The sequence below is a fragment of the Pristis pectinata genome, chromosome 3 (genome assembly GCF_009764475.1).
Source record: "Pristis pectinata isolate sPriPec2 chromosome 3, sPriPec2.1.pri, whole genome shotgun sequence".
Classification (NCBI taxonomy): Eukaryota; Metazoa; Chordata; class Chondrichthyes; order Rhinopristiformes; family Pristidae; genus Pristis; species Pristis pectinata.
The window spans coordinates 30,356,190-30,379,394 of record NC_067407.1 but is presented as its reverse complement, the minus strand read 5'-3'; the positions used below and the strand labels follow the sequence as shown (position 1 = coordinate 30,379,394).

General features: G+C 39.4%; 2 protein-coding genes across 5 annotated transcripts in view; both read left to right on the top strand.

The window, feature by feature from the left end:
- ipo13b (importin 13b) overlaps nucleotides 1–13,240 on the top strand; it is an 87,150-nt gene extending 73,910 nt beyond the window's left edge. The window contains exons 17-20 of one of the 2 annotated variants that reach the window (XM_052012586.1): nucleotides 2,339–2,397; nucleotides 4,649–4,738; nucleotides 8,482–8,663; nucleotides 11,825–13,240. In XM_052012586.1, coding sequence (XP_051868546.1) covers nucleotides 2,339–2,397; nucleotides 4,649–4,738; nucleotides 8,482–8,663; nucleotides 11,825–11,921 — 428 coding nt within the window. In that variant the 3' untranslated portion in view covers nucleotides 11,922–13,240. The remainder of the gene's footprint in view (nucleotides 1–2,338; nucleotides 2,398–4,648; nucleotides 4,739–8,481; nucleotides 8,664–11,824) is intronic. The other variant, XM_052012587.1, reaches the window with a different exon arrangement.
- An 8,794-nt stretch (nucleotides 13,241–22,034) lies between these two features.
- LOC127568622 (AP-1 complex subunit mu-1-like) overlaps nucleotides 22,035–23,205 on the top strand; it is a 34,718-nt gene continuing 33,547 nt past the window's right edge. Inside the window, exon 1 of one of the 3 annotated variants that reach the window (XM_052012593.1) lies at nucleotides 22,035–22,189. In XM_052012593.1, coding sequence (XP_051868553.1) covers nucleotides 22,148–22,189 — 42 coding nt within the window. In that variant the 5' untranslated portion in view covers nucleotides 22,035–22,147. The remainder of the gene's footprint in view (nucleotides 22,190–23,205) is intronic. The other 2 variants (XM_052012594.1, XM_052012595.1) reach the window with 2 other exon arrangements.

Genomic DNA, 23,205 nt, shown 5'->3' with positions numbered 1-23,205 from the left:
GACCTGGAGGTCGGTGACTAGTGGTGTTCTGCAGTGATCTGTTCTGGGACCCCTGCTCTTTGTGATTTTTATAAATGACTTGGATGAGGAAGTGGAAGGATGGGTTGGTAAGTTTGCAGATGACACAAAGGTTGGTGGTGTAGTAGATAGTGAAGAATGTTGTTGTAGGTTGCAATGGGATTTAGACAGGATGCAGAGCTGGGCAGAGAAGTGGCAGATGGAGTTCAATCCAGAGAGGTGTGAAGTGATTCACTTTGGAAGATCTAACTTGAAGAGTACATGATTAATGACAGGATTCTTAGCAATGTGGAGGAACAGAGAGATCTTGGGGTTCTAGTACATAGATCCCTCAAAGTTGCCGCTCAAGTTGATAGGGTGGTTAAAAAGGCGTATGGTGTGCTGGCCTTCGTTAGCCGGTGGATTGAGTTCAAGAGCCGAGAGGTAATGTTGCAGCTCTGTAAGACTCTGGTTAGACCACACTTGGAATATTGTGTTCAGTTTTGATCACTACATATAGGAAGGATGTAAAAGCTTTGGAGAGAATGCAGAGGAGATTTACAAGAATGCTACCTGGGTTGGAGAGCATGTCTTATGAGAAGTTGAGAGAGTTAGGGCTTTTCTCTTTGGAGCAACGGAGGATGAGAGAAGACTTGACAGGTATATAAGATTATGAGAGGCATAGACAAAGTGGACAGCCAGCATCTTTTCCCCAGGGTGGCAATGGCCAATACTGGAGGTCACCCATTTAAGGTGCATGGAGAAAAGTTCAGGGAAGATGTCAGAGGTAAGTTCTTTACACAGAGAGTGGTGGGTGCCCGGAATGCACTGCCAGGGGTGGTGGTAGGGGCTGATACGATAGGGTAATTTAAGAGACTATTAGATAGACACACGGACAAAAGAAAAATAGGGTTATGGGAGGTGAAGTAGAGAGGGGGATAGATAGAATGTGGATAAGGTTTATATAGGTTGGCACAACATCGTGGGCCAAAGGGCCCGTACTTTGCTGCACTGTTCTATGTTCTAAACCTCTAAACAAATGCAAAGTAATTTGCAACAGCAGCAAACTATTTTGGGGATTTTGTGTTTTCAGAAGTCTGACCGACTTTGGCACATGGTCTATCCATTGTCCAGCCACAATACAAACTCTTCATGAGAATATAAGAAAATAGGAGGAGGCCACATGGCCTCTTAAGCCTGTCCTGCCAGTCAATGTGATCATGGCAGTTCTGCTTGATCTACCTCAGGCCATATTTCCTCCTCTGTACCAATTCCCCATAGTCCTCAATTCCGTGATCTTTCAAAAAATATATCTGCTTCCTCGTACACCCCCCACCACCCCAATGGTCTAGCTTCCTCCCCAACTGTATGGGTAGAGAATTCCAGAGATTCACTATCCTCTGTGAGAAGTTCCTACTTTCCTCAGTTTTAAATGCTGGTCCCTTAATCTTGTTCTCCCACTAATGGAAAACTGGCCACTTATTCTGTGCTGTCCTCAAGGATGTTGTATGATTCAGTAATATCACCCCATTCTCCTGAAGTCCAAAAAATGTAGATATAATTTCTTAAGCCACTCATGATAGGACAACCTTCTCATCCTAGGGACTAATCCAGTGAATCTCTTCTGGACTACTACCAATGTCATTATACTCATTAAATAACGGGACCAAAATTGTGCACAGTACTCCAGGTGTGGTCTCACCAGTGCTCTGTAACCATACTTTCCTGTTTTCTAAATGCCAATCCTCTTACAATAAAGATCGCTATTCCATTTGTCTTCCAAGCTACTTGCCATACCTGCCTGCTATTTTTTTCATGTAGAGAGCAACTGGCATTAGCCAAACATCTGAATACTGAATTCAATGTGACCATAACCACAGTATTCTCTGGAGATGCAGCTTTTAATCTTGCATGAGGGTGAGAGGTGAAGGTCATTTATTACTGAGATTTCTGTAAAGTACAGGGATTCATTTGATTGTTAACATCTATGCTGGCCACAAGCTTGCAACTGAAGAGCTGTATAAGCTGTACAGAACTATACATTCTGTGGATAACTTAGGAGTGCAAGGATAATACTTGGGACATGCTATTCCAGGATTTCAATAAATGACATTGTATAAAGAAACTTCTTTCATAGCTCATTAACTGCTATACCCAGGCTGCAGTACTCGGATCTAAAAACTTACCATATGTGATAAAGGCAAACAGTAAATTAAGGCATCTTTTTAAATAGTGGGAAGGGCTTTCATAAGTATCATCTTTCTACCATTGACTTTTTGTACATATGTGTGCACACAGTACAAGATGTTTGTAACCTACAATTAATTTAATCTGTTCTTAGGGATCATCTCTTTGAAATTTCCAGAAGCTCCAACAGTCAAAGCAACATGTACATTCTTTGTAAGTATACCTTCTGTTGACGTGTATGGAGCAATGTTGAAATTCATTGAATTAATCTCAATCTTTGTTCAGTTATAGCAGCTTTATTATACAGTGAATGCAATTTCACTGAAATTGTCTCTGCACAAAAGACATCCTTTGCAGCGTGATGTTTATCAGTGAGCTAATACAATATTATGCAACTGCCATCACAAATATGACGCCTTAACAAAAATATCAAGATCAGCTGTATGGTTGTATTGAAGCTATTTCCCCTATTTTGATTTTCAACTCCTTGTTAACTCATTCAGGTGTGACTAGACTTTAATTAGCAAAACACAGACAATTCTCTCTGTGTACCCAATGATGAGTTTGACCATGGGGAGTAAGCAGAGCCACACCTGACCCAACATCCACATGGCCTGCAAGTAAAAAGTAAAAATTTGGAGTGGGAATTCCAAATGTTCACATCCTATTTCATATGTTCTGGGGTTCTTTCTTCATTCCTGTGCAGTTGCTGTGAGGTACCTTGGCATCAGGGAAGCCTCTCAAAAGAACTTTCAATAGGGAATATTAATACATTAATGGGATGTTTTTTCCTGAGTTTTAAAATACAACTATTCATTGATTTATGAAGAGTTTAAATTTCAGGAAAAGTTGTGTTGAGCAGACTTGTAAATCAATTAATTTTTCCCATTAGTTTTGATGTAAAAATTCTGATAGTATTTCAGAGCTCAAGAATTTTGGGTAAAGTAATAGTACGTTAATACATGAATCAGAAATAATACAATATTGTTTTACTAATAAAATCTTAAGATAATAAAAACATGCATTATGTAGCTATTCGGAGTACTGGCCAAGTGCAACATACAAGATATCTTGCTTTCTGGCCTGCCTTTTTCTCCCAGTCCCTGGGCTCTTCCCATTTCTTTCTCCTGCTGTGAACCCTGTATCTCTATCCTCTACCCTTCCATTCCCTTCTCCTTTCCTCCACTCTTTATTCCACCCCCACTCTCTTGACTGTGTGTGCGCTCTCTCACATTTTAATTGCCTAGGACTTCAATTGTTAATATTAAGCATTGTTTGCTATAGTCTCATAAATTGATGACACTACCCTGATGAGTCAAATTAAATCACCTTGAGAATTTGTAAATAGAATCTTTGTGAATTGAGGGAAAGAGGCATCCTAAATATTAAAAACCACTGAATGGAAGAAATGTTTCTTTATGTATTTTTATCATCTGATTAAGGGTCACTGACCCAAAATATAAACTCTTGTTTCTGTCTCTACATATACTGTGTGCCCTGCTGAATGTTTCCAGCATTTTCTGTTCTTATTTTCATATTTCTAATGTCCACAGATTTTTTTTGTGTTTTTCAATATCTTTATATCATTATGTCTGGCATATTTGATCACAACGTTTGTAGTTAATCAAAATCATTTGAATATCTGTAAGAACTATAGTTGTGATTAAAATTTTTTATTTGCTTCAAAGATTCTTTTATTTCTTAAAAAAAATTGTGGATTAACAAGTTTCACTATTTCAAGTGGTTTTGTTGATTTCTACATTTGTATATTTTGATTAAAGGTTTAAAACACAAATTCCACATATCTGTTTTGTGATGCTTCAAATATTATAGCAAGTTGTTTTTTTAGTGAAATAGTTTTAAAATGCTAAATTCACAATTGTTTTAAAACTTTTGATACCTTAGAAATTATTTAAATGCAAGTTATTTCTGTGAATAATTTGCACTAAAATAAGCAAATGTATATATTCAATGTTCTGTCAGAATTTAACAATAATAAAGATGGCTAGTGTGTATATATTTTGCTGTTTCATATTTTAAAAGCTCTTTTTTGATGGAGGTATAAAATTCAGAAGAATATTCAATGCTTCTGTAGTACTGAAAACAAAGTTGAGATGAAATGTTGTTTACGTAGAAAATCGCCCACTTTAAATGTCTATTCTGGCCAACTGGTCACTTTAGATCCTACTGCTGATTAGTGTTTATAATGTATTTGTAGAATGTTTATTAAGTATGTGTATAATAGCACTCCCAGTCTTTCAAAAAGTATGCATAGGCATGTTATCCATTGTTTCAATATTTATCTTCACTGTGTAATGCATAGTAGAAGTAATACATTGGACTGATTCTCAGTAGTGTTTAGGATGACTTGCAAATTAATATAGAATTCAAACCAATTTACAATACCACATGTTATTGAAGAATTTTACTTTTTTTCACTTGTCATCTCTGTTTACTTTGTTAGACTGAGCTACTACCACGTTGTCGGGAGATACAGCCTATTGGCTTAGTTGTCCATGAGAATGGAAAGCTGTTGCTCCAAGCTACTCTAGAAGTACGTAATTATGACAAATTAACTAAAGAGGCTATAGGAAGAAAACTGACCTCGGCAGGGATCAAATCATTTACATAAAATTTAACTTAAAGTTAGTTGTTATTTACCAGAAGATTAACAGCATGGAGTGATGGGTCTCAGATGCATGAAGAGGTGTTAGATAATGAATTTTGTTTTGGAAAAACAAGAAATGCGCATCAATTCGACAAGGTTACTGATAGTTGTAGGATTACATATTTACCTAGAAGTACAGATGTATAATTTCTGGAATGTGTAAGCAAAAGTGGATTGTTTATGTATTTAAAAAAAAATTCATTGAGATATTGTTCAGTAGAATGATGGGCTCACCTTCTGGAAGACAATGTACAGTCTTGTGTTCACCTCTAAATGATTTTAATGTCCTTTTGGTAAAGTGCAGTCATAGAACCATACAGCACAGAAACAATTCCTTCAGCCCACTATGCCCATGATGAATATCAATTACCCATCTTTGCTTCTCCCCTTTACCAGCAGTTGGTCTGCAGTCTTGGCAAATCAAGTGCTCGTCTAAGTACTTCATAAATGTTGTGAGAGTACCCACTTCAACCATCCACTAAGAAAGTGCATAACAGATTCCAACCTGGTCCATCCTCTGGATGAAAAAAGTTCTCCCTCAGATCCCCTCTATACCTCTTTCCCCTTGCTCTAAACCTAAGTCTCTAGCTTTTGACCCCTCTGTTGTGGGGAAATGTTTCTTACTGTCTACCCTATGTATACCCTCATAATTTTGCATACCTCAATCAGGTCCTTTTCCTCCACTCCAAGGAAAACAAATTCAACCTATTCAGTCTTTCCTCGTAAGGCAACTTCCTGGTGAATCTCAAGTGCAATCACATCCTTCCTATAAAGTGGTGCACAGAACTGCACACAGTAGTCCAGTTGCGGACTAACTGATGTTTGATAAAGTTGTATCATAACCTCTTGCTCTTGCATGCCTCAGCTAATGAAGGCTAGTAACCCATACATTTCCTTCAACATCTTATCTACTTGTTCTATCACTTTCAGGAATCCTGGGACTTGTACACCTAGATCTCTCTGTTCCTCAGTACTTCTGCGGACCTAGAATTGATTGTGTGTATATCCTACCCTTACTAGTTGTCACAATGTACATCACCTCACACTTATCAGGATTAGAGTGTAGATTTGTTGAGCTGATAAGAGATGGGAAATTTATGGTTATTTGGAGGAACATTCACTGGAATTATTTTCATTGGTCCAGAGAAAAATATGAAAAGATTTTACAACTGTGAAAGATTTCCCCAAGCTGGAGATTTGATGATAAAAGGATTATAAATGTATAAAGCTTCCAGAAAATGAGGGGGTTGCTTAGGTGAAATGTACATTTGCAGAGAGTAGCTGAGGGAAAGATCATTCCAACTTCTAAAGAAGATGCTGTCAAGCAATGCTTGCAAACTGTTAACATGCTCACCAATACTAAGTTTGGGTTCCATTATGATCACTTGGTTTTAGTTCTTCATTTCAAAGCAGAGTCAACCAGATATGACACCAAGGAGCCCTAATCCATTGTTACATGAGTTATTTAGGACAATGTCTTGGGCCCAGTGATTTTGATTGGAGTGTTCAGCATCATGCACAGCTCCTCGGGTGAGAGAAACAGTCCATGTTTGTATGCAGGAATACCCCAACAACATCTAGGCTTAGGTCGATAAATGGCAAATAAATCACATGCCATAGAACACCTGGCAATAATCATTGCCAGTAAGAAAGTATTTAACCACCTCCTTCATTTTCAATGACTTCTGTCCTGGGGCTTGCCGTTAACCAGAAACTCAGCTGGAGTAAAGAATCACTTGTGCACACATCTGTACTTGGGCTAAACAGGTGTGTATTTATTCCAGTTTACCAACAGGGGAGAATTACTCTTACACCATATTTCCACAACTTGATCCTTCAACTCTTGTTAATTGTACAGAGTTCAGCATGCCCTAGCAATGAGCAGATGTAGTTGGCATGTGATGAGCACGTGATCAGGAGTATTTCCGCCCCATGATTCACTGGTGATCGAGTATCTTTTCCCTAGGTCTGTTTTGCAATTTTATATGACTAAGTCCTATGCCCCTACATCATGTGGCCCATTTTAATATAAATTGCATAATTGTTAGAGTAGTTCAGAGGCTGGGTATTTGTGGATGTGCTCACTTCTGGACATTCCAAAGGTTCTTCACCACCTACAGAATTCACAAGTGTGTTTGAAAAGATGGCCATCAATGTTTAAGAAACTTGACACGAGTACAAAGCAGTTTGCATCTAGTAGTCTAATAAACTAACCTCTCCACCGTCATGTATTATAGTTCTAGTGTGCATTATCTACAGGATGTACTGTAGTAACTCATCAAGGAATTGTTGACAGTAGCATCTAAACAAGTGATCTTCTTCACCCTAGGGCAAAAGCACCAGGTTCATGAAGTGCCCATCTTTTCCAAGTTCCCCCACAAGTTTTGCACAACACTGACATATATTCAAAATTATGGAATCCCTTATCTAATAGGGTTGTGAAAGAACTCATGCTACATGAACGGCAATACTTCCAGAAGGTCCATGGCCCATATCTCAGGAACAATTTCGTTTTGAGGAAAAATACACTGTGCTCCAAGCTAACAGCAAGATGGTGGGATAAGTAATGGACAGTCCTGGCAAAGAATCAGTACTTTCATGATGAGGTTTCCTCTGTACACTGTAAACATCCATGATTTATTAGTTCCATGACAAACTAGATAATCCGTATATCAAGGCACAGGAAAACAAGCAAAGTCCTCAAATTTTTTCTGCTATTCATTTAGTTAAGAAAAGTATGGAACAATCGCATTAATGAGGTTGGTTGACATAATATTTGTGAAAATGGATTTGTTGAGGTGTAGAACGTAGAACATAGAACAGGACAGCACAGGAACAGGCCCTACGGCTCACGATGTTGTGCTGAACTAATTAAATGAGTGATTAAGCACCTAAGTAAACTGATCCCTTCTGCCTACACAATGTGCATATCCCTTCATTCTCTGCATATTCATGTGCCTATCTAAGAACTTCTTAAAAGCCTCTATCATATTTGCCTTCACTACCACTCCTGGCAATGCATTCCAGGTACCCACCACTATGTTTGTAAAAAAAAATAACAACTTGTCCCATACATCTTTTGAACTTGCCCCCTCTCAGCTTAAATACATACCCTCTAGTATTAGACATTATGACCCTGGGGAAAAAAATATACCGGCTGGCTACCCTATGTATGCCCTTCATAATCTTATAAACTTCTATCAGGTCTCCCCTTGGCCGCCTCTGCTCCAGAGAAAGCAACCCAAGTTTCTCCAACCTCTCCTTATAGCACATGCCCTCTAATCCAGGCAGCATCCTGGTAAACCTCTTCTGCATTCTCTCCAAAGCCTCCACATCCTTCCTATAATGGGGTGACCAGAATTGAATCCAATAGTCCAGATGAAAGGGAACACAATTGCTATAACTGTAACTGGATTGCATTAGAAGACCTGCAATATTTTCCTCCTGTTCTGCATCTGTTATCCCCATCACATGGTACCATTATTTTTTTTCTCATCCATACAATTGTTGGTATATTATATATTTTAAATGCTTAGTTTGAGCTCTAAATTATTATGACACATCTGAATGGAAGTCCTGTTTTCTTTAACTTCACTGATAGCATTAACTTGGTTGTTTGTGTTTGCCAGGCTATTGGTGGACAAGCCCCAAGAAATCTAATGGATCATTTTGCTGAGATACTGTTTGCTTTGAACAAGCATTGTGTTACCTACTTGAGTATTTGGTTAAAGGAAGTGATGCAGCAACAGAATTTTCCTTCAAGCCGCCTTACTCAAGTACAAAAAGAAACGTTTAGTCAACAAATTTTAAGGTGTGTATGTTCAAAATGCATGAGGCAGAGCTAACTCCTATTTGGATAAATCAATAATTGAAAATAAATTTTATAGTATTGTTTTGCAAGCCTTTTCAGTATATTTCTTGTGTTTGTTTTGAGTCAAAATTGCTTGTATTTCCTGAAAACAATTCTTAAAATTAGGTAACTTAAGGCTCATTTTACCAGATGTACAAAGCAGCCTCCTCCAGTGGGATATAATGAGAATTGCAAATAAACTAGTTGGGTAAATATTGCATCAACTTTGTTTTAAACTGTCCAATATACTTAATATACCTGTTCACTTTTTGTAAACTGGTATAGAAAATCCAAATATTTAGCTCTTTTCTGTTACTTCAGTGAATGTCAATCCATTCACATGTTGGATGTTTGCCAAAATAACTTTTTTTTAGTTTGAGGAATTTCATTCTCTTTGATTTGGCTTTCATACAATCACTGTAAAAAAGTGTTACAAGGGATGTTTCTATTCATGATATCTATACTCTTCTTCAATTTGCCTCTGGTATGTGCAGTACTTTGCATGTAAATTGGGTAGATATGAATTTGGGTTTAAAGATTAATTGCCAGTTGACAACATTACTTGGAATTGATCCGTCCATTCAACCTTTTTTAAATTCAGCAATTATCTCCAAAGAAGTGCTTTTTTGTGTGTCCTGTGAACCAAATTGTCACTATCAGTACATGTTGTATTGATAGTGACAATTTGGTTCACAGTTTAATGGGGCGGTGAGCTCAAGCTTTCTAAGAAGGCTAAATACCTTCTCGTTTATTGAGAATGAGATCTGAATCTTATGGGCAGCATTCATGTAAGCAACAAACAATCACATAGGGACAACTTCATATAAGCAATCTTTGCATAGGGCTTCACTATAAAAGCATTTTAACAATTTTATTTGACTTTTTGATAGGGGGCTTTTCCACAGAAATGCTTCTTCAATGAACCCCATAAATATTGCATGCAAAATAAACAATAATTTCCTTTAGAAATGTGCAACTCCTGTAAAAGTAATAGTTTAGATTTCTTGTAACATTGCTTGTGGTAAAACAAAGATTTCGTAGCAGTTGAGAAGAACAGGCAATTCTGCTTTCTCAGCAGGTGCCAACCTGCACAATCGGGGTAAATAAGCAAAACTGAATGCACCAAAGCAAAATTTTGTGGATGCTGGAAATCTGTCATGAATGTAAAGTGTTCAGATGCTCATCTGAAATTGTTAAAAGAAGCATTGATTCTGAAAGGCTGTAAAGATGGAAAGCTGAGGTGCTTTTTTTTTTGAGATATAGACAGAATGCTGGAAATACTTAGCAGGTCAAGCAGTATCTGTGAGAGAGAGAGTAAATGTTTTGGGTCAATGGCCTTTTATCAATGCTTGCCAATTTCACGGGCATAGTGGTATAGCTGTGAATGCTGCTGCTGGATAGCTCCAGCAACCTGGGTTTGATCATGATTTCAGCTGCTGTGTTGAGTGTGCATGTTCCCCCTGTGACTGCATGCATTCACATTACAGGAAGGATGTTAGGGCTTTGGAGAGGGTGCATAAGAGGTTAGACAGACTTGGATTGTTTTCTCTGGAGGATTGGGATGACCTGAAATAAGTGTATAAAATTGTGAGTGGCATAGATGGTGTAGATGGTCAGAGTCTGTTTCCCAGAGTGGAAGTGTCAAATACTAGTGGGCATGGAACGCACTGCCAGGTGAAGTGTTAAGGCAGATACAACATCAGTGCTTAAGAGGCATTTAGACTGGCACATGAACAGGCAGGGAATGGAGGGATATGGACTATATGTGGGCAGGTGTGATTAGTTAGGTTGCCATCATGGTCGGCACAGACATTGTGGGCCAAAGGTCCTGTTCCTGAGCTGTACTCAGTTGATGAAATTCTCAAATTCAGAATGAAAACGGGAAGCAGGAAGGGTACCAAAAGAAAACGTGAGGTGGTGGCCTGAAAATTTCCACAAAATTGAAAAGCTTTAAATAATCCTGTAAGAGCCCAGTGGTTTGCTGCACTTTCCGTACTCTTAAAAAGCTATGGAGTCAATTATGTATTTCATGTCTAAATGGAAACTGTATGTATGTATTTTTAGCCTAAGATATAAAATATGAAAAGGACACTGAAAGGCCTATGCATTTTTCAGTATATGGAAAAAGTCATTAAACAGTGGGCCAACATATTTTTTAGGGTTCATAGAATTGTGCATCAATGTGACGTGAGGCTTGATGCTTTAGAAGGTAAAGGTACTCAAAAGTGGAGGGTGATTAGGACCACAGAGGTTGGGTTAAGAGGGTGGTGGGGCTTTGATTTGCTGTTGATGTGGTGGTAGGGAATTGCTGGGAGCCTTGATGGAAAGCTGCCACAATATTTTTAATTTAAAGTGGACCTACCGGAACTCTATGGCCTGCAATCTGTTCCGGTATGTCCCCTTTAAGATAAAGCATGGCTTGTATTTTATGTCACTGCTCAAACTTGAGTAAATGTGCTGTCTGTAGGGCACATATACAAACCTAGGAGGAAGGGTCTTCTCAGTATGCATTAGACAGCATTGTGTATGTACAAGTGCCTCTCTGCATTGATGATCTGGAAGGAAAATTGCAGATTTTGTGGAGCAAACAGTAAGGCTTGGATTGATCTTCGCATGATTTTCTGACAAAAATATCTCTGTGTAGCACACATTAACATAGAATGTCTAAGATGTTGCACACGCCAGGATCAGCAGGAGCCTAAAATGTGTACTACTGTTATTTTAGTTAATTCAAATATTGATTACAATCTACAAAATGTGAGCAGTGATAGAGATTTATTGTCTTTGGATACTTCCCTTCATTTTTTTTTCTTGTACTTTAAGTGGAATCTATGTAGTTTGACTGAGAGCTTCCAGCAAACTGAAGAGGCAATCGTATAACAAAACTGTATTTAGTAAGATAATATCATCATTGAAACCAGAGTTACCAACCTTTAATTTTAAGCATGCTTTCATTCCCAATGTTCAGTGCCAAAATGTATGCCAGAGTGATGGGATAAGAAGTTGAAGCTTGACAACAATTCTGTACAGCCATGAGCAGGTTAATACAATATAGATTGATGGATTTGTGTTTCTGGAATAATGCCGTAAAAAGAAAAAAATTAACTTTTACTGTTTTACAGAGATCGAGTAAATAAGAGAAGAGTAAAGGACATTGTTAAGGAGTTCACATTACTGTGCAGGGGTCTTCATGGTACAGAGTATGCAGCCGAATATTGAAGCTGAGTATTTACGTTGAAGTGTCACTCCTTATTAGCATGCTTCCTGCATCCTCAACACATGTTTGCACCATTTTCTTCTGTAAAAATGCATTCTAGCGTGAAAGATGTTTTTAAAGCATCAAATGGGCTTGTGTCTGCACCACAGGATTTGAGAGGAGAGAAGAATACATGCTCTCGTGTGTAGCCATATTATGAGGCTTTTTTTTTAAAAAGTGACTTCCTGTCATAGGAATGGGTCATTTAATAGAGGGAAATGTGCCAGGGAATTTATGGCATAAGCTGCCCCTGACCTGTAAGTAATTTGTGTACATGTTTTGTGTCGTAATTAAAGCTTTATGGAAGCAATATAACTTGCTGCTGGAGTCCTGTGATTTTTGGCACTTTGTAAACACAAAATCTTGTTGAGGGAGCTAATCCCAGATGATTCAACTGTGGAATATTACTGGTGATGCTGCTACAATGTCTGAAACCATTTTAAACAAATTTAGAATTTTAGTTTATTTTTTCATTTTAATTTAATTACGGATGTGCTGATGTGGATTCCTGTTGTAATGTAAAAGTTGAGGATGTTGCAACAGTCTGAGCGTTTAAAACATTGTTTGTAACTGTAACAATGGCTATTTGAGTTTCAAAACTTTATATTTTAATTCAAAAGAAACTGACTAAAGAAATTTACCAGAGCTTTCAGTCACTTTTTCTGACCAGAGAAAAAGAGTGACTCGACCTAGGTAAAGGATCTGACTAATCGCACAATAAGAATATTAAATCAATGAACTGACAAAAAGCAGCAAGAACTCTGCTAAAGCTTTGAGGCTCTGAAAGCTTTGTTACAGCCCTATTTCATTTTGCATCTTTTAAACCTTTGTAATATATATGCTCTGTGCTACTTTCTGTCAAAAAGGGTATCACCTTAATGTAACTCCAAGCTGTACTTCTGTACTTGTGTTCTTGTAACTTATTTACCTGTTCTTCTAGATTTTCTAGAAGCTCCACAAATATGGTATATATATTCTAGTCTAAAACTAATATAGGAAGCCCACTAGTGAAATCTTGATGAGAAATGACACTGCAGCCAATTCGTTTTCTATTGTGAAATAAAGCTTCACTTATAAATGTGTGACTTTTTTCCTCCCCATATCTTTTTAACCCAAATAATTATCGTGGTTCAGCAAGAACAGACTGAAGTATATGTCTAATCCATAACATTTACACCTTTTGAATTGTAAAGAGATATTGTGTAATATACAACTATATGCAGATACCATAGTCTGTAATAAAGTATAATCAATTCTGAGTTGAGATGCTCTGACTTAAAGCTGAATTGGGATAATGTTTGTTTATAAAACCAGCCTTTAAGAATCACTAAAAGAATTGCATTAATAGAATGCCTAACATAACATCAGAATGCCTGAAAATAATTAACAATGAAGCACTGTTTGGTGAGTGGACAATGTGGTAGAATGAGATGTCTGCTCTGCATGGCTAGATCCTGCATAGGAATGAAAAATGACCATTTGAGGTGCTTTTAGTTGTTGGTTAAGGAATAAATATTGCTCAGGTCATCAGCAACAATCCATGGTATTTTTGAGTAGCTCCAGGGAATCTTTTTGTTCACTTGGATATGGAAGAGTAAATTGAATGGGAAATAGGATTTTAATAGAAATCCTGAATTTGAATGATGGATTATAATTGTTTTTACAGTGTGCACAGAACAAAATGCTGTGCATCTCTGTAAATTAAATCAATGTGTTGGGAGTTTTTTTTGAGTTGGATACTTTAGGTTTCACTTCAGAAACCTTTGATATTGATCTGTGGTGGACTGATTTCTTTGATATAGATTGGGATAGTCCTTCCACCCCTGCTACATAATTCAAATTCTCCACAGTGAATATGGTCTAGGACCTCTTTTGGATGCTAAGGATCCCAAATAACAACAGTTCATAAAATCTGAACGTATTTTCTGCTTGTTGAAACATGGGCAGAAACAAGTTCTTTTTGCAGTTAAGAACCTTGGGATACTCAGTATGCAGAAAATTGCTCTTCTGGATTACTCATGGCTCTCTTTTCCCACCATAGGTTTACCTCTTTACCTTCATGATATCAGAGCTTCATTTGCTCTGGGAATTTCTTGGCTGGATCAATCTTTATCCAGCCTGTATGTGACCACCTGTGTTTTTCCTGCCAGCGCCTTTGCCTTTTGCAGCTCAATTGTTCCAATCAACCTCAAGGCTTGGAAACTGCAGCCATCCTGTGAAGTGGAGCTGGCTGCAAGTGACTAGGTCCAAGGTGGTGGATCCTGAAGCCCTGCCCCAGAACACCAATGGCCTTTTTGATAGGCTTCAAATCTCATTGATCATTGCAGACATTTAAAAATAATTCAAGTAGGCATAAGTAAAATTTAAATATCTCAAATGCTTTGAACTATGAAAAATTAATTTATAAAGTGGTAAAATAAATGTAGGTAAATGGTTTATTTTACTGATTTTTGTTTATTATTTAAGGTTGACAATCGCATTCAAATGAATGGGGTTGTGCTACTTATCACAGGCATGGCTGGTGCAAATCTAAGAGACTGCCTGTGACACTTCCACACAGTATTTTGTCTCACCCCAGAGTTGATGGTGAGTCCAGCTCATCTTTGACTTCCACATTTCAAAGTACAGCGATGAAAATGGGGGATAAGCCTGATCTGTCAGGAGGAGGTCACTGGCACTTGTCCTGGGAACTGGCTGCCAGAGGTGAGTACACAGAAGCCAACTATTTCCTTTGTCAGAAATGGTTTAAAATACAGGAGGACTCAAAATGCCATCTACAGTTGAAATGCAAGCCCAAACCATCGTTAGGTTTTTAATTATAATGGTCATTTTAATATTAATTAACCACTTCAGAAAAATTGGGACTCATGATAGGGGTTCACGGCCATTCTACTTGACAATAGTTACAGCAGTTTACATTTGTGTCTATGAAAACAAAATGAAGTGGCAAGTACAAAGGTATTGGTTTATTATTGTCACTTGTACCGAGGTACAGTGAAAAACTTGTCTTGCAAACTGATCATACAGGTCAATTCATTATGCAATGCAGTTACTTTGAGTTAGTACAGAGTGCATTGAGGTAGTACAGATAGAAACAATAACAGTACAGAGTAAAGTGTCACAGCTACAGAGTGCAGTGCAATAAGGTGCAAGGTCACAACAAGGTAAATCGTGAGGTCAAAGTCTCATTGTATAAGGGAATCGTTCAATAGTCTTATCACAGTGAGGTAGAAGCTGTCCTTGAGCCTGGTGGTACATGCCCTCAGGCTCCTGTATCTTCTACCCAATGGAAGAGGAGAGAAGAGAGAATGTCCTGGGTGGGTGGGGTATTTTGATTATGCTGGCTGCTTCACCAAGACAACGAGAGGTAAAGACAGAGTCCAAGGAGGGGAGGCTGGTGTCTGTGATGCGCTGGGCTGTGTCCACAACTCTGCAGTTTCTTGTGGTCCTGGGCAGAACAGTTGTCGTACCAAGCCGTGATACATCCAGGTAGGATGCTTTCTATGGTGCATTGATAGAAGTTGGTGAGAATCAAAGGGGACAAACCAAATTTCTTTAGCCTCCTGAGAAAGAGGCGCTGGTGAGCTTTCTTGGCCGTGGCATCTACATGATTTGACCAGGACAGGCTGTTGGTGTTGATCACTCTCAGGAACTTGAAGGTCTGATTTTGAGACGGTTATCTGAATAAGGTAAACAAAATAAAAAGCATATTTATGAATTAATTCTAGGGATTAAAGTCAATGATGCATACCAGAAATTGATGTGTCATAAAAGATGTATTATATGACCATTGTGCAATGTGCCAATGACTACTATGCACGAGGGAAAATATGTCTGAGACTAAGGGGAGAAAGGTGGTGGTTGGAGGTCTGGTCAGGCTTGTGGTCTTGGACATTGGGGGCCTAGATTGGGCAGGGGTGGGAAGAGATTTGACTGGCTGGAGACCATTACCTTTTTGGTGGGGAGGTGAACATTGGGGCTTCTAAGAAAAGGGTGGGAAGGGGGTGGCGGGGCTAGTTGGCCAATTGGATAAGGCTTGGGCCAGTGGGGAGATTTAGAGGTAAATAGTGGGGGCAATGGAACTCAAAGCATAGATCAGTAATAAAATTTTTTAACAACTCCATCTCAGTAGAATGAATAAAACTTTGTTAATTAAAACAATACACACTTTCTATGTTATTCAAAGAATGCCCTCAAATAGGTGCTCACAAGACAATGTAGTCAAATTTTCTGTAAGGTACCAAAAGGAGCTTTGCACAGGTAACGACCATTTGATCTGCAAATGTGACCAGCCCTAAAATGTGTTCCTTCTAATTTCCGGAGTGATATGTAACAAATCATACTAGATTGTTATTAAATTCCTCTCTGGTGAAAAGTGTATTTTCAATTGCGTGAAGACGAAGTGAGAGAGCTTTGCAATTAAATTTCTAGATCACAGTTTATTACTTTCAGTCGTTTGCTATGTGAGAAAATCTGAACTAATTTATAGTTCTGAACTAACTTATAGCGGAGCAGACTTGATGGGCCAAATGGCCTACTTCTGCTCCTTTGTCTTATGTGATCTTGTGATTCTGTTGCTGTGTATTTAAATAAATGCATCCTACCAAATTGATTACCCACTATCTAAGTGCATGTTATTCATCCCCAAATAAGTTGAATTATAATAAATGTGAGAAAATACACTTGAATAAAAATTGTGATACCCAGCACATTTGAAGGTAATAGTGATTACCAGAATGTAATATAAAGATGTTGAAGGTATGGGAACATGTTTGGAATGTGTTTTTTATGTTTATTCATTATTCAAAATCTGCCACCGTTGATGAGACCAGCCTTAATTGCTGATCTCTAATTGTCCTTGAAGGTGATGGTGAATTGCCACGTTGATCTGCTGTTCTTTCTTTGGTGAATTCTTTGTCGGCTCTTGGACTGTATTCATTGGAATACAGAAGAATGAGAAGGGACCTCATAGAAACATTTTGAATGTTGAAAGGACTGGACAGAGTAGATGTGGCTAAGTTGTTACCCTTAGTGGTGAGTCCAGGACAAGGGGGCACAGTCTTAGAATTAGAGGGTACCCATTTAGGACAGAGATGAGGAGAAATTTCTTTAGCCAGAGCGTCGTGAATTTGTGGAATTCGTTGCCACATACAGCTGTGGAGGCCCGATCAATGGGGGTGTTTAAGGAGGAGATTGATAGGTATCTAATTAGGGTATCAAGGGATATGGGGAAAAGGCCGGGAATTGGGGCTAGATGGGAGTATAGTTTAGCTCATGGTGAAGTGGCGGAGCAGACTCGATGGGCCGAATGGCCTACTTCTGCTCCTTTGTCTTGTGATCTTGTGAATTTACTCACAGAATTTTTTTGAGGCAAGTATTATTGCTGGAACAATGATATTCCCAAGTCTGCTGGTGTTCAGCTTGGACAGAACATAAGCTGATGGTGTTCTCGTGGGTCTGATGGTCTTGATGTAGTGGTAGAGGTAATGAGTTTGAGAGTTGCTGTGATTGCAATCTGGATCAGTAACTGCAGTGAATTTATAGGTGTTGTTCACCACAGCCATTATGTGCTGGTAGTGGAAATACTTCAGTAAGGCCTTTGACCTGGTCCAACAACTTAGAGCTGATGAGATCTAAGGCAAGTTAGCATACTTGATCCAAAATTGGCATGATAATAGGAGACAGAGGTTTATGGTGGAGGATTTTTGCAATCGGAGTCCTGTGACCAGTGGTGTACTACCAGGGATTGGTGCAGGATCCTTACTATTTGTTACATGCATTAACAATTTGGATATGAATACAACATGAATATTGAGTTTGCAGATAACACAAAAATTAATGTTGTTAATAGGAAAGTCGAAGGCTACAGAATGATATTGATCAGTTGGTAAGATGGGCAAAGCAATGGTACATGTGGAATGGTAGTGAGGAAGGCGTACAGGATATTACAAGGGCACAGCAAACATTCTGGAAGATTGGAAGAAACATTAAATAAAAAATATCGGAGATACAAGCAGTGATGACTTAAGAAAAACTATTGCCAAGGGGAGGACTACAAGTCCAAGGATCAGAGAAGACGTATCACTCCCAGAGTGAATCTGGCCAGTCCCTTTAGATCGGGAATACCCGAGTGTGAATCCGTGAAATAATTGCTAAACAGTATTAAGTTGTGGAAGTGGTGGTTAAGCTAAGTAGTGAATAATACATGGAGATTGGCCTCGATATAAAAACAGGAGTTTGACTGCATAGTCCTTGTGGAGACATCACCACTGCCACTGCCATCATGGACAGATGCATCTTCCACATGTAAATTGGTGAGGATAAAGTCAAGTAGTTTAATTTCTAGTGTTAGTTCATACCTGCTACAGGCTCAGTCTGGGGGCCGTATCTTTCGGCCTTTAGCCAACGCAGCCATGGTGCTACCAAGGAAGAAGCTGTCATAAATATTGAACTTTTCACACTGCCCCCTGGCCCCCCCCCCAACCCAGAGTACATTCTGCAACCTGCTACTTTTGGTGCTGATGGAGAATGGTAGGTGGTCTCTTTCCAGGTTTGACTTGCAGCCCATGAAATTTCATGGGATCTGAAGTCGGTGCTGAGGACTCCTAGGGCCACTCCCACCTGCTTGTTTATCACTGTGTCATTGTATCTGGTGGGTCTGTGCTGGTGGGAATCTAATGGAACAGCCTGCCATCTTAAGCTATGGTTCTGTGAGGACAACTATCGGGCTGTTGCTTGACTCGGTAAGTCCATAGCTCCCTAAAAGTGGCAACACAAGTGGATGGGATGGTAAAGAAGACTTTTCAAAATCAGCTGGACTGCACGTTACTTTGCCTTTTCCCAAATTGATGCCCAGGTCGATGATGGGTGATGCGATCTGTTTTATTTCTGTTTATGGTACAACATTGGGATTTGCTGGGCATTTTCACAGGGCATTTTAGAATTGTAGCCATGTGGCCAACAACCTAATGTCTACAAAACATAGGAAAAGAAGCCAATTCTGTTGTGAGCACCAATCCACTAGAAGAAGGAAGTAAAACCAAACTGCTGATTCAACCAATGTCTAAGGTGCTAAGGCTCACCTAAACCTTTTGTGGTTGCAAGGTTTCTACATCAAGACACCGAAAAATGAACAACGGAACATGCGTGTCCTGTTTGCGCGACCTTTTGGATAGATGATCTTGGAAACCTGATAAATGTTAGGTGACGCACTTTGTGAGCACTATTGAAAGTAGGATTTACCCTATGAATGGTAGGGGCCTTGGACCTATTGAGGAACAGAGGGACCTTGGCATACAAGGATCACTGAAGGTGGCAGCACAGATAGATATGGTGGTGAGGAAGGTGTGAAGGATATTACAGGGCCACCCAGCAAACGTACTGTAAGACTTGAAAAACCATATAAAATAAAGAATATGGGAGACATAAGCAGCAATGACTTGAGTGGAACAGTACAGTGCAGGAACAAGTCCTTTGGCCCACAATGTCTGCACCCACCGTGATGCCAAACTAAACTTATCCCATTTTCCTGAACATTGCCCGTTTCTCTCTATTCCCTGCCTGTTCATGTATCTCTCTAAATGCCTCTTAAAGATTGCCATTATCTGCTTCTACCACCTCTGGCTGTATGCTCCAGGCACCTATCACTCTGTTTGTGTGTGTGTGTTGCATTGGTTTATTATTGTCACTTGTACTGAGGTACAGTGGAAAACTTGTCTTGCATACAGTTCATACAGATTAATTCATTACACATTGAATTGAGGTAGTACAGGATAAAACAATAACAGAAGACAGTAAAGTGTCACAGCCACAGAGGAAGTGAAGTATAGGTAGACAATAAAGTGTGAGGTCATAAGGTAGATTGTGAGGTCAAGAGTCCATCTTGTATAAGGGAATCGTTCAATACGCTTATAACAGTGGGGTAGAAGCTGTCCTTGAGTCTGGTGGTACATGCCCTCAGGCTTCTGTATCTTCTGCCTGATGGGAGAGGAGAGAGAATGTCCCGTATGGATGGGGTCTTGTCATTAATTATGCTGTCTGCTTCACCAAGGCATCAAGAAGTATAGACAGAGTCCATGGGGGGAGGCTGGTTTCCATGATGTGCTGGGCTGTGTCCACAACTCTCTGCAGTTTCTTGCGGTCCCGGGCAGAGCAGTTGCCACATCAAGCCGTGATGCATCTGGATAGGATGGTTTCTATGGTGCATTGATAAAAGTTGGTGAGTGTCAAAAGGAACATGCCAAATTTCTTTAGCCTCCTGAGGAACTAGAGGCGCTGGTGAGCTTTCTTGGCTGTGGCATCTACGTGGTTGGACCAGGGCAGGGTATTGGTGATGTTCACTCCTAGGAACTTGAAGCTCTCAACCCTCTTGACCTCAGCACCATTGATGTAGACAGGTGCATGTGCACCACCCCTCTTCCTGAAGTCAATGACCAACTCTTTTGTTTTGCTGACATTGAGGGGAAGGTTGTTGTCATGACACCATGTCACTAAGCTCTCTATCTCCTTCCTGTAGTCCGACTCATCACTATTTGAGATACGGCCTACTACGGTGGTATCATCTTCAAACCAGTAGATGGAGTTAGAGCAGAATCTGTCCATGCAGTCATGAATATAAAGGGAGTAGTGTAGAGGGCTGAGGACACGGCCTTGTGGGGCACCAGTGTTGAGAATAATTGTGCTGGAAATGTCGCTGCCTATCCTTACTGATTGCGGTCTGTCGGTGCATGCATATATAAGAACTTGCCTTGCAAATCTTTTATACTTCCTCCCTCACTTTAAGTCTGTGCTAGTATTTGACCTTTCCATCATGGGAAAAAGACTATCTACCCTTTCTATGCCTCTCACAATTTTATATGCATGCTAGATATTTACTATATTTAATCAGAATATTTGAGATGCAAAATGTTGAAAATCAGGCATAGTTGTTGTTTTGATATTTCACTTATTGCATCTGTCATCTGTCTTTGCTATTGGTCCCCATAATGTAGCTGATCCTCCCTCCACACTAACCATTCCACCCCACCCAACCATTTAGTGCATCTTGAATTGCAATCTAGTTATTTAGTCCAAATTCAATGTAGTATGGGTAACATGTTAGTTTTTGGCAGTGACCAAATTTCTGCATTTTCTAAAATGTCTGCTCAGAGGATTTGGCACTGTTGGTAATAAGCAATTGACCATATTAATTTTTTAGGAGTTCTGTACCGGAAAACAGATCCACAAAGGGAGGGAAGACTTCAAGAGGCTAGAAATTGTATGACCCTAAATGGGCATTGAGCCAGCTTTATGCAATTTCTCTGGGAGCAGGATTTTCCCTCGAAAGAACCCCAAAGCATTTTTTCCACAATAGAACAATCCTCCATCCATTTTTCCCTATTTTGAAATCATTTTGCTCATTTTCCAGATTCTCTATCTGAACAAGAGGCAACATAAAATGTCTTAGTCATGTATGTAATTTCTTTCCAACGTTAGGAATGTATTAGATTATATTTAACCTGGAAGAACAAGACTGAGGGTTGGATATTAAGACCTGTAATTAAACACAGAAAGAATTCAATTCTATTTTGGTGATAAAGCATTTGTACATAATTATATGTAGAAAATTCTCCTTTGTGTTCACTTTTTTTTAAAAAATTGTATGAACACTACCAATGTTTTGGATACAAATGAGTTTAGGTCTAAACCTAAAAGCATCCTATTTCCATTTTTGGGAATGTAAGCTTCTGTTCCCAATTATATTGGTCTCCCATTAAATTCATAATTGTGCTGTTTAACTGAGTAATAAGTTTTCCATTTCTCCTAAACCTTTTATGTACTTAGAGTTGACAAATAAACTTCATCAGATTTATTACCTGAATTAAACTGTGACATTAGTGATGATTCCATAATTATTGAGCAGCTAATTATGTCAGCTATTAAATTGTGATGTATTATATTATCAAACATCACAGAAGTTTTGTTTCAAAACCTGTGCACATTCTGATTAATCAATAGGCCAAAGTACCAATGTGCTGGTTTCAATTTGTTTGCTTTTATTTTTGCCCTGTCCTACACTAGACAGTGTCCTATTGATTTTGAAGCTTAAACGTTAGTTTTCTTCCGGATTCGTGTTCTTTTATAGAAGTTTACATCTAATGTGACAAAGGGATCTTCACTGTTCTTAAATATATGCTTGGAAACTGTGGAGATGGCGTTTTCTGCCATTTACTTTTTGGATAACAAAGGTCAGGTGGGTTTCAGCCAAACTTGCATAGCTATGTAGTAAAAGTACTTTTATCCTCTGTCTACTTTATTCTTTCCTCCTGAAGATTGAGCATTATCAGTTTATAATATAAATCAATCAAATAGATTAGCTTTGTGTAAGGCAGATTTCTTAATTATTTAGATTTTAAATCCTGATTTCCCCCTTAAATTGAATCTAAAATGTTTGAAAAATGTTTTATGAAAAATGTAGCATTGCCATTGTAACTCATTTAATTCCACAAATTTTATTGCCTAAAGCAAATGGTTAAGAGCAAGACCAGATAGGACACCTGTGTAGCGACTCATCGTCCAAGCAAGCGAACCGGTTTGGCGGTCGGGTCGTGCATCGTCGGAGCGGCGAGGCCCAAGATGGCGTTGGGCCTTTGTCTTCCCCGAGCGACGGGGAGAACCCGTGCACGGGAAAAGTTTGATGACGTAGTGCATACGTCATTTCCGTTTTCAGTGGGCGGGAACCGTTCCTCTTAAAAGGCCCATGCAAGGCGGGAAAATAAATCGGTTTTTGTTCTGCAGCCCACCGACTAGTGTCTTGCTTTCACATCGTGGTAGCAGCTGCTACGTTGGTGACCCCGACAGTCCAAACTGATTTTGGACCCGCACAATGGACGACAATGCAGCAGCCAATGCAGTGGCACTCAAGCTGCCCACCTTTTGGACGCTTCGGCCCAGCGTCTGGTTCGACCAGGCTGAAGCACAATTCCAACTTCGGCAGGTCACCTCCGACTCCACAAAGTACTACCACGTGGTCAGCTCTCTGGACCAGGAGACAGCCACCCAGGTTGGAGACTTTATCCAGTCTCCTCCGGAGGAGGATAAGTACCCGGCTTTCAAAGACCACCTTATTCGGACCTTTGGCCTCTCCTGTCGTGAGCATGCCGCCCGCCTGCTTCATCTCGATGGTCTGGGGGACAGATGCCCATCAGCCCTAATGAACGAGATCCTGGCCTTGGCTGAGGGACACAAGCCCTGCCTAATGTTCGAACA